Source organism: Eupeodes corollae, chromosome 3, assembly GCF_945859685.1.
Source record: "Eupeodes corollae chromosome 3, idEupCoro1.1, whole genome shotgun sequence".
Lineage (NCBI taxonomy): Eukaryota > Metazoa > Arthropoda > Insecta > Diptera > Syrphidae > Eupeodes > Eupeodes corollae.
The window spans coordinates 15,278,761-15,291,065 of record NC_079149.1 but is presented as its reverse complement, the minus strand read 5'-3'; the positions used below and the strand labels follow the sequence as shown (position 1 = coordinate 15,291,065).

The following is a 12,305-nucleotide window of genomic DNA, read 5'->3' as shown; positions in this document are numbered from 1 at the left end:
AGAATTTTCATTCCGAACGTCTTAGAGCTCTTAACCATTCACGCAATGGGGCCGTGAGTGTGTTTTCCCTGGCCCGTATGTAAACAAACAAACTAAACAAACAGAAACGTCACGAACGCGTCAGGCGTCACTCTTTTTGCGTATCTTTGTCAAGCTTCCATCACGACACTCGTCGTCGTTAAAGTCGTTGAAGTCTTTTTGTTGGGTGGTTTTACCAAATGATAATGACGAGAAACTTCCAGACTTTAAGTCTTTATGTTCAGTAAAGACTTTGAATCTAGTATATAAAACCGGCTTAGCAGTGAGTCAAGCCATCAGAGTACGATCAGCCACGATCAAGTGAAGTTCAAAACGCGTTTCATACATCTCCCATATCGCTACGCAAATTTTTTTCTCTACAAACATGAATTGCAAACATTTAACGGTAGCAGTTATCGCTGCGTGTACAGTGATAACCTTTACAATCATTGGTGTGACACAAGCTAAACCTTTGGATCTTTACGATGAAATGAGTGACCTCTTCGAGGAAATGGATTTAGATGATATCGCTCCAAGGAATTCAGCTCGTCACCAGCCGGAGAATTTCTGTAAGATGCCAGCTAGAAAAGGTGTTTGCAGAGCTCTGATACCGCGTTGGAGTTATGACCCCATTGCAAAGGAATGTCGTGAATTTAAATTTGGAGGCTGTGATGGCAATGATAACAACTTTTCAAGCTTTAAATTGTGCATGCAGACTTGTGGTGGTTATTGAGGAAGCTGCTGAATTAAAAAGGCCGAGAGTTTCTAAATAGAAAATAAGGAAAAAATATAGTGTGTGTGATTGTTTTTTAATTTAAATTGTGTGAATGCGATGTGTTAGGATTTTATTTATTTTAACAAACAATTAGTTGTGTAAGTTTATTGTAAAAATAAAAAGTTTAATTGGAAAAAAAAATGAATTTTTGTGTTTTTTTTCTTGTGAATAAATGTAGGTACAAATGTTTTTGGAAACCTGCTATGTTTAAAAGAAGGTTACTCCAAAGAAGTTTGGGAGGATTGTCTGAGAATTACCGGTCCGAAATTCGCAATGATTTTTTTGGTTTTGAAGGTTGATTTCTGTTTATATTTACATTATTTGTTAACATAGATTTTAATCGCGAATGTTGATCTGATTAGGTAATCTTCACAGATAATTATTCAAATAGATATTTCTATTATTGTTTACTTACTTACTTCAATCTGAAAGTCTTCGATAAATTCGACCAAAAAAGAGCGACGACGACGCACGGTGAAGCGGAGTAAAGAAAAACGCAAAACAAATTTAAACTTTATAGTACGGTGGTCTGTGCTTGAATCCCGATCCTTCTTTTAATTTCTTCTTTCTCTTTCTTGTTTTTAATTTTAGTACATTTTTGATACAATAAAAGATGGCCGATGATTTTTAGTGGCGGCAAATTTGAAAGTTAAGAATTTTAGTACGAGTTTAGGATCTTGACGTTTTAAGCTATTATCGCAATGATTTGTATTTACATTTTAGAATTTTAAATTCAAATTAAAGTTTTAAGTTTTAATTCAAGTTTAGACTTTAAGTTTCACATTTAAATTAAAGTTTAAGTATTCAAAACATCAAATTGAAAATAAAGTTGGTTTTAAGTTAAAAGTTAATTTAAATATAGATTTTAAGTGAATTCAAACAGTGGGTTTAATAAAATTCAACAATAGGTTGATGAATTGTTGTGCTTCAACAATAGTTTACACTTAATTGGTATGATTTTGGCACAACGAAGAAAATAGATCGATTATAATATTGGAAGTGACAAATAAGTATTTTTACAAGATTTTGAAATGCTTCCAGATGTTTTTGTAGTAAAAATACCAATGTTTACATTTCTGGAAATAATGAGAAGTATTGTGAAATAAAATATATTTTCGTGATTCAAGTCAAAGTAAGTTTTTGAATTTGTGGCAGGTAGTGCCGTCCTCCTAGAACCACATGTCGTCTAGGTCCATATGGTTCGCTTTGGGTAATATGAGCTTTGTCGGTAAACATGATTTTTCAGACAAAGTTTTTCTAACAGTCCGTATAAAGGTTGTATTTAAGTTTTTATACCTTGTATAATAATTATTATTTTTCGTGCATTGGATTTTTAGTTTCCGGCATTTAAATTTGATGAAAAACATCAAATTTTATAGAGCACCCAATATAATTAATAAACTTTAAGGAATATTGTGGCGGACATTTGAATACTTAGAAAGCTTAAACTTAATTAGGTTTTGCTAAGACGTCTCCTATGTAAAAGATTGTGTGATAAGTGGGGGCTTTTAATAGCGCCGGATTTCTGTAAGTTGATTAAGGCTTTAAAAAAATTCTACAACTGAAAAAAACTCCATTAATTTTAAGTTGTGTTTAAGACTTACCATTCGGGTTTACAAAATAAATTAAATTTCAAAGTCTTAAAATTTATTTTAAAAAAATAAAAACTCGTAAAAAATATTTTTAAACCGAAAATCCAGGTTTATGCATGAGTTCGTACAGTTTACATTTTGTATAGAGTACAATTAATTTTTACTTCCTAGTATATCGCCTTTATCTTAGTGTCAAAAACTTACAAAACTTATTATTAAACATGTTTTCTTACAGAAAATCATGCTTTCCATTAGAAGTTGATTAAGCATCCCATCACTGTTTTGTTTTGAAGAGAACGAAACTACTACCAAACTTTTGAATTTTTTAGGAGTAACACCATCAACAAATATAATTAAATATAGGGTAAATCAATTAGTGGTTTTAGCTGTCATTTGGCCTGTAAGGAGCGGTTTATCCGGCTTCCCTTCCTTGGAGTTATACTAAGGATCTGGCCCTTCAGGTTGGGGGTTGTGCCGTTCGGGGTGACTTCCTGGCCACGTAAAAACATCATAGTTTCGAAGCACCAACAAGCCTCGGATACGGACGGATTCACTGTTGGCAACCCACGCAAACGCAATAAGGACAACGAACTTCGGATATGTACGTGGAATGTTAGGCCCCTTAACAGACCACGTGCAGCCGAACAATTAGCGGAAGCCCTAAGCTACTGCAAGGCAGATATTACCGCCATCCAAGAAGTGCGATGGGATTGACCGGACAAACGCAAACTAAAAGACTGCGATATCTACTACGGCGACTGCTACCAAGGACAACAGTGTGAGCGAGCGCATAACGACAATCCGCATCAAGGCTAAATTCACCAACATAAGCCTAATATGAGCACATGCCTAAACAGTGGAGAAAGGTGAAGACAACAAAGATACTCGTATGTTCTTCGCGCTCATAGACAAAACATATGAGCAGTGCCCTGGCTATGACATTAAAATTGTCTTAGGAGATTTTAATGCCAAGCTAGGAAGCGAAGACATCTTCGGTGGCATAATCGGGAGATACAGCCTGCACGACACCACCTACGACAACGGATTAAGGCTGGTCGATGTCGTAGCAGGGCGAGACGTTCTGGTAGCTAGTACGCAGTTCACTCATCTTAATATCCACAAGGGGACATGGAAATCTCCTGATCAATCAACCGTCAACCAGATTGACCACATTGCGATCGGCGCACGACACTTCTCCAATATACAGGATAGGCAACATTGCCTTGGAGCCATCAAAGATGCCGCCTCTGAAGTGCTAGGTTTCACACGGCCACCACAGCGAAACCCCTGGTTTGACGACGAATGCCGGCAAGCGCACGCAGCGAAACAAGATGCATACAAAACGGCGCTGCACAAAAGGACTAGAGCTGCTCGCGAGCTCTACGAGCAGAAGAGGAGGGAGGAACACCGGCTTCTTAGATGGAAAAAAAGAGATCATGAGAAGCGCGCGATCGAGGAGATAGAGGGATGTCACAACAGAAATGAGGTTCGTAAATTTCACCAAAAGGTAAAAAAAACCTACCAAGGGTACCAGCCACGAACCGAAGCCTGTAAAGACGATCAGGGGAACATCGTAGTAGAACCGCAGTCGATGCTGAGAATATGATAAGATCACTTCTCCAAATTATATAACGGCGATGACGAACCGAATTCCGCTGTAAGGGAGATAGAACCACTCAACCACTGCGACGCAGATCAACAATTCCGCCTAACCGACCTTGACGAAGTGAAGATAGCTATATCTAAACTTGAGTCAAACAAAGCTGCTGGATTTGACGGCATCGCTGCCGAACTATTCAAAGCAGCAGGCGATGACTTGGTACGGAGCATGCACCAACTCATCTGCAAAATATGATCTAAAGAAATCATGCCCGATGAGTGGAATCTCAGCATAGTTTGCCCAATACATCAGAAAAGAGACCCTCTAAACTGCGCCAACTACAGAGGCATCAGTCTACTTAACATTGCGTCTAAAATCCGCTCTGCCGTATAACGTGAACGTCTGAAGCCATTCGTCAACAACCTGATTGGTCCTTATCAGTGTGGCTTCAGACCAGGAAAGTCCACTATCGACCAAATATTCACACTACGGCAGATCTTGGAAAAAACCCAGGAGCTTTAAATCGATACCCACCATCTCTTTATCGATTTTAAAGCCGCTTATGACAGCATCTATAGGGAAGAGCTCTACCGAGCAATGTCTAGTTTGGGCATCCCTGTCAAACTTATTCGTTTGTGCAGAATGACGATGGAGAATGCACGCTGCTCTATCAAGGTCGGAAAAGATCTTACCGATGCATTTGATGTTAAAAAAGGTTTTAGACAAGGCGATGCACTGTCCTGCGACTTCTTCAACATCGTTCTGGAAAGGATTGTGCAAAACTCAACCGTCAACACTAGAGGCACAATCTTCCAAAGGTCCATCCAATTACTCGGATACGCAGATGATATTGACATACTTGGAAGATCAAAGCGTGATGTCAGTGGAGCGTTTTTGAACATTGCGACGGAAGTGAAGAAGATGGGTTTAGTGGTCAATGAGGGCAAGACCAAGTCGCAAATTGCAAATCGGACTTCTCTTCTTTGGACTTAGAAGACAATTGAGAAGGTAAGTCCTCTCTCGAGCATGTAAAATCACCATCTATAAGACACTCATCATCCCGGTTCTCATTTATGGCGCTGAGGCCTGGACCCTGTCAAAGAAAGATGAGAGCGTCTTAGGATGCTTCGAGAGAAAAATTCTTCGGGTGATTTTTAGTCCCGTATGCATAGATGGAGAACGGAGGAGAAGATATAACGACGAACTGTATACGGGCTGTACAGCGACACTGACCTAGTTAGCAGAATTAAAGTCCAACGGCTTAGATGGCTAAGTCATTTAGAGCGGATGGACATCAACGCTCCAGCTCGGAAGGTCTTCGAATCCAATTCCGAGGGACGGGCGCAGTATCTGCACTTATTTTATCTTATAAGAAATATTGTTTTCAACATTCTGAAAAATGTTAAGAAAAATCGAATTGACAGTTGTTGTACAAAAATTAAAAACCAAAAAAAAATAAACAAAAGTTGGTAAAAATTGATTTTCGACTCAAATGCCTTTTTAAAAATTTTAGATATTGGCTTCAAACTAATATATTTTTCAATCGGTTAAGTAATTTAAGTTTTTAGAATAATCCGATTCTTTAGTATAATATGCCGTTCTAAGTTGTGGTAGTGAGTGATTTCCTTAATTTCCTCTCCCTAAACCCATGTGGAACTTATCTCAGTTCATAATCCAAGTTTGAGATTATTTTTCTAAGCTCTAAGGTTTGATACGCTTTTACATAACACTACAAATTAATTTAAAAATAAAGATCATTATTATTTTTATTGTTGCATGATCTCTCAATCTGTCATTTACATCTTTTATTTAAAACATCTACGTTTTGTAAACATTCATTTTCTTTTTCCCTGAGGTTAATATCTCTTTAGTGAACTCAAATAACATAAACAATCATTCAAAATGAAAACAAAACAAAACTTTGAGTGAGAGGTCCCATAAAACAAAATAATTTCACTACTTTACTTTATTTATGCATAAAACGCTGATACCGCATAAAAGATAGATACAGATGAAGACGAAGAGGTTAAGAGTTAAATAATAATAATAATAAATCATTTTTACACTCCAACTGTAAAATAAACATAATATTGGATAATAAAAACTTAGTACATACGTCAGACTTAATTCAAAATTCCATAACAATAATAATTATATGGCTTAACCCACCAACTAACCAACCAAAAGCAAATAAATAACAAATAAACAACAACAATTGTGAAAGTTTGTTGACCTTTTTTAATGGCTTAGATAATAATTCGTGTAAACATTAAAGTTGGTCCAAAGCCAAACTCTCATACATATTATGGTTATTCAGTTCGGTCTTGCTCTTGCTATAATTATGGTATGTCTTTGGGCATTTAAATTAAAGAAGGGGCTTATTTGCTAATTTTGCGGTTTCACCATAAACAAATTGAAGGAAAATAAACATAAATAATTTAGTTATGCGATCATAAAATGATGAATTCATATTCACCAACAAAATGACTCAGCCATATTTCATAATTTGGCAGTAAACACATTTTTTTAGTCAACCTGTTGTCAATCAAAAATAGTGACAAGAGTTTAGCGGAGTTGAATGCACATTCTACAGTAAAACTACGTCTTTAGTGGACAACTTGTGTGCTTTAATAATGTAGACATTGTAAGTCTTAAATATCTTGAGAATAAATGAAAATATATAAATTAAGTTTCAGAGTTTGACGGTTCTACGGTTTGACAGTTGGTAATGTCAAATTGTGTTGACATTTCTATTTAGTTAGGTTTGACAATGATTAGGTTCCGATAACATAAGGTTTTTATTTGCAATTACGTTCTTTGAACTCAAATTTTGACCAATGCAACTTGATACTTCTTCAAGTGTCGGAACTCTCTCTTCATTCAGTTGATCGTACAAAAACTACCAAAAACATAGTTGTCTGCGAAACCCTCCTCGGGCCTGTATTTTGTATTTTACAAATTTTACATACTCTTTTTCGAATTTGACAAGGAAGGAAATAAAGAAATCGCAGAAAAAATAAAGTTGGGCTTTCAATTGAATGAAAAATTATGATTAGCTGTCATTTTGACATAAGTGGAACTGATTGAGATTTTTCATGACTTACTTTTCAGTGATTTTTAGCGAAGAAGCTTATTTCTAATTAAATGGCTTTGTCATTAAGTTAAGTGTCCATTAATTGAGCAAAAAGTATTCTCAAGTCATTAATGAATCACCATTGAATCCATTAAAACCCTTATTTCTCAAAATGAAAAAATGGCGTGTGCCACCAAGTGATGCTGACTATCTTTGTTCTCATTTAATTGACAACTTTAATATTTTCAGAAGTGTTCTTTTCAACTAGTCTTCTCATTTGTGTGACTTAACACCTTTTGATTGCTTTTTATGAGATTATTTCAAGACATAATTTATGCCGACATTGAAGAAACTCTTGGAGAACTGCTGACACTTTTTAAGCCACCATTAATGGCCAAATTCTCAAATGGTAGAAATGTACGTTCAAGAGGACACAAGCGTCCACAGGTTTTTCTCAAAACCCACCTCTGTCTATCAACTCCTACTCTCACCTCCCCGTGGTGAACATCGGGTGCCTAGTACCTCAACTGGAGATTGGGTTCCAACCCCAGTGGAAAGTTGTTGGGGGCAGCAAACGAGAGAGGAGGGAGAGGTGTTTCATCTAAGGCACTTCTCCTTATCCAGGCGGCAGCGGACGATTTCTCGAGAGGGAATCAACGGTGGTGTCTACTGTTCCAGTAAGGTTGAACTACTAAGTGAACACCTTATAGGCCTTCTACGACTTTTCGGTGCCCAGGCCTATAAGGAGCGTTTTTATCCGGCTCCCCGTCCTTGGAGTTATACTAAGGATCTGGCCCTCCAGGTTGGGAGTTGAGCCGTTGCGTTGGGGTGACTTCCTGGCCACGTAAAAACATCATAGTTGCGAAGCACCAACAAGCCTTGGATACGGACGGATTTGCTGTTGACAAACTACGAACTTTGGATATGCACCTGGAATGTTAGTTCCTTTAAAAGACCAAATGCTGCCAAAGAATGAGCGGAGGCCCTAGACTGCTATAAAGCAGACATCACCGCCATCCAGGAAATACGATGGGATGGGCCGGGAAAAAAGATGATGAAAAACTGCGATATTTACTATGGTGACTGCTACCACGAAAACCAACTGCGCTTATTTGGATGCGGCAGCCAGACTTAGGCAAGAAGTTTTGAGCTATAGGTGCATCAAGAAGTGCCAAATGACCACCCACATCAAGGCTAAATTCGTCAACAAAAGCCTGATATGCCCTCCTCAACACCAAAGATGTGTTCTTCGAGCTCTTAGACAAAACATATGAGCAGTGTCCTAGCTACGATATTAAAATTTTCTTGAGCGATTTTAATTGGTTGAATAATCGGGAAAGGTGCTGGGAGAAGGTACAACGTCGAACGGGTACAATCGCTAGAGATCGCCAAATCCTTTTCCGACCGAGTTGCAAGTAACCTCTCTCGAAGTTCTCTGCCGCCAACACAATGTATCGAAAACCAGTGGCAACATTGCCAAGATGCAATCAGAGAAGCCGCCTCTAATGTGCTAGGTTTCAATCAGCCACCAACAAGAAACCCCTGATTTGATGAGAATTATCGGCAAATGCAGCCAAACAACAGGTACGCAAAGCGACGCTGCATAAAATTACGAGTGCTGCTCATGAGCTCTATGAGCAGAAGAGGTGAGAGGAACACCGACTTCTTGAAAGAAAAAAGAGAGAGCATGAAAAGCGTGCGGTCGAAGCTGTTGAGAGGTTCAAAACCAGGAATGAAGTTTGAAAGTTTTATGAGCATGTGAAACGGAATTCACAAGGCCATAAACCTAGAACCGAAATTTGCAAAGACGAAAATGGAAAAATCATAGTGGAATGTCATATATATGTTAAAGTCTAATAAAGCCGCTGGAACTGATGGCTTGAATGCCAATCTCTTCAAAGCAGCTGGAGCTAAGTTGGTTAGGAGCATGCACCAACTTATCTGTAAGATATGGTGGGAAGAAAGCATGTCTGATGAATGGAACCTCAGTATTGTTTGCCCGATCCTGAAAAAAATAGACCCCTTTAAACTGCACCAACTATAGAGGAAACAGTCTACTTAACATCGCCTATAAAATCTTCTCTGCCGTAATATGTGAACGTCTAAAGCCCATCGTCAACAACTTCATAGATCCTTATCAGTGTGGTTTTAGTTTAGGAAAGTGCACAGTCGATCAAATATTTACATTACAGCAGATCCTCTTAAAAAAGCCCAAGAACATCAAATCATCATCACACCCACCATCTTTTCATCGATTTCAAGGCCGCAATTGACAACATCTATAGGGACGAGCTGTATAGAGCCAAGTCTAGGTTTGGCATCCCTGCCAAACTCGTCCTTTTGTGCAGGATGACCACGCTGCTCCATAAAGGTTGAAAACAACTTAACCCGGAAGGGAAAGTCTTCGAAACCACACCCACAGGACAGACAGTAGAGGAAGTGGCGCACAAGTGAAAAGTGACCTCACCCAACTTGGATCGCATAACTGGAGACATCTAGCGTCTAGAGACCGAGCTAGGTGGAGAAGTTTGTTGGGTGAGGCTCTAGTTCACACTGGTCTATAAGTAATGGCCATATTCATAGGAAAATGTAATGAAAAATTGGGCCCATAGAATGGATTTTTAGCCTTGGTGGACCCGGCATACATATGCTAGAAATCATGCTTAAAAAATAATAACCAACGAGACTGTAATCATACAAAAGTAATTTCAACAATTATTCGGTGTCGTATTATTGTTCAAAGTTCTGAAGCTCGATATAAGTTTTAATCGATTCCCTAGACGCAAGACTTAATGCTATGATACAAAAGCATGCAGAACTGAAATGAATAATGGTGTTCCACAAGGCAGTGTCCTAGGACCTACACTCTTTTGTTTATGTTTTATTATAATTTTAAAGAACCATCAGAGCTATCTTGTGCATTTTCATTATGAGTGAGGGATACCAGAGAGCAATGAACATTTTTCCAACTATTATATTTTGGCAGCTGTCAGTGTTAATAATGACAGCCACTTGTCATAACAGGCTTTTTTAATTTTAAGCTCCGCGCAGAGAACTGAGCCAATAAAAAAAATATCTGCGTTTCTTTTTTTGCTCAGAGATATCAAAACGCTCGGTTTATGTTTCGTTTTTCAGCTAGCTCGGAGAACGCTCTATGAGCTCTGAATAAAATGACCGAGCAAATAGAGTAAATGGTTGAACGTGGCTGACATCGTGTGGTATGAAAAAGGCAGATGGAAAATTCTTAAGCTATTGACAGTTTATTTTTCAAGTGTGTTTCGTAAGTAAGCCGAAGGTTCTGCTAAGTGTTCTGTTCTGAGCTTAAAAAAAAAAACGCCTAATGTCAAGTATTTTAAGTTCTCAAGCTCTTTTAAAAACATCCTTTGACCAATATATTTAAGAACCAACCTAAAACTTAATGTCCGATTAAACGAGGTTTTACTGTGTAATGTTTAACAGTCTTTCATCATGAAATGCACATAGGACCTGCAGTGTCTTAAAGTGTACAAATATTTCGTCATGAAATATTGAAAATTGCATTTTTGTTTTTAGGATGTACCACAGCCGGTGCGTGCGCCTTCGCGCACTACTGCTGCAGGCGACGTGACTTGAATCAGCAAACATTTCACGCTTGCAGAAAGTACTTTTGAGCGACTATACCTAAATGCCTTGGAATCCCCCCAAACGGTTGATCGATATACAAAACCAACGTTAAACCAAAACATTGTATGAGATGGAATTTCCATTTAACTCTTTTTTTTCAACCTGATAAAATGATGTTGAAATTCGTCAAACCAACCAACCTTAGCGACCGACCACCAGACCCGGATCGGGAAGGTGTGTCCAAAACAAAACAACGAAAAAAGATAAACCTAATTGGAAATTCCACAAGACATGGTCAAGAAAACAATGCCATCATCACAATACCGACCGTACCGGCTCACTTAGCCGCAAATCGATGGTGACAAAACCGACAAAGCGCCGCCACCGCTCAGTGCCGCGCCATGCATCGCCGCCGGCGGCGTTGTTGTCGGTCGAGTTGCTCCTCATCATACATCAGGCCCCAGAGGCACTCGTGCACCACAGAGCTCATCTTTGTTTACCTCCGATGTGTGCCAACAAAAAAGCCTGCTTCGGCATTCGGCGTTCGGCCTCTCAGCCAGTTTAGTTTGTTGGTAGATTTCACTTTCGATTTGCGCCACACTTCATGAATCACATCCACTTCCACTTCCACTTGGAGATGGAAATGGAGAGTGCCCAATATTATGGTATCGCATATCTTTCGTTTTCTCAATGTAGTCCACAACCGAGTATAGTTGTTCTCGCCCACCGCACCATCACCATCACTGGCGCCCTTTGTACCTTCATATAGCCATCAGCCCACTTACCTTTGAGGACGACGCACGGGGCGTTGGATGGCGCTACGTAGGGTTCTTGTTGTACCCTGACAGGTGGTGTCATTAATTATGATTGTAATCCGGTTCAGTGCATTCAGAAGTGTCTGCGCCTTTAACGTTTTTTTTCTTTTTTTTTGGCGGCTGAAACGAACCAGAGGCTTTTTTGTACGGGTGTTTGCTGGAGCTAATTAGCTACCATCAATTTTATTATTTAGGATGAAGTATATGCCTGAAAAAATTTCGAGAACCCATCAGTGTTGTCGTATATAATATGTACGAATCTCCCACCCGTTATAGCAAGCAGCACTGGCAAAGCAATACCTTTATGGATGTGGGAGCAGAGGCAGCTTCATTTTTTGTGGCAATAATTAGGTCATTATACCATATTTCCGTAGGTAATTTAGGTTTATTTTCATTTGAACACCATGTGGGGTTTTGCTTTAACGCTGTTTCAACGACAGTGAAGCTCTATAACAACAACAACAACAAGTTCATATGATTTATTTGAAATAGGTATTATACGAGCAATGTATGGACGTATAAAAAGAAGGGTTGTTTATTTCTCTTTTTATTTATTATATTTTTGGTGTATTTGTTTCATTATAAAGAATTATTAATTTTTATGTTGACATTGTTTTAAATTTTAACTAAAGGGATGAAAGTTGCGTTTTTAAAGATCTTTTTGAAAAATATTCATTTTTACAATCGAAAGTTCACATAAGAGGGTTTTAATTGGAATTCTCAGGGCTTTAATTTATTCAATAAAAAAGAGCTAAATTTGTAACTTACCGAATCTAACTGAATCGATAGGAGACCTTGAAATAAAGGTGAAAACCTTTGAAACTTCTAT

General features: G+C 38.4%; 1 protein-coding gene across 1 annotated transcript; it reads left to right on the top strand.

Moving 5' to 3' along the window:
• The first annotated feature begins 311 nt into the window (after positions 1-311).
• On the top strand, positions 312-915 carry LOC129951344 (kunitz-type serine protease inhibitor textilinin-3). The gene has a single exon (XM_056063447.1). It carries the CDS (start codon positions 404-406, stop codon positions 749-751), a length of 348 nt encoding a protein of 115 aa, XP_055919422.1. The 5' UTR covers positions 312-403; the 3' UTR covers positions 752-915.
• The last annotated feature ends 11,390 nt before the right edge of the window (positions 916-12,305 follow it).

Bases quoted from the DNA above. Each gene is read 5' to 3' on its own strand.
- LOC129951344 (XM_056063447.1), top strand. From the start codon at position 404: ATGAATTGCAAACATTTAACGGTAGCAGTTATCGCTGCGTGTACAGTG.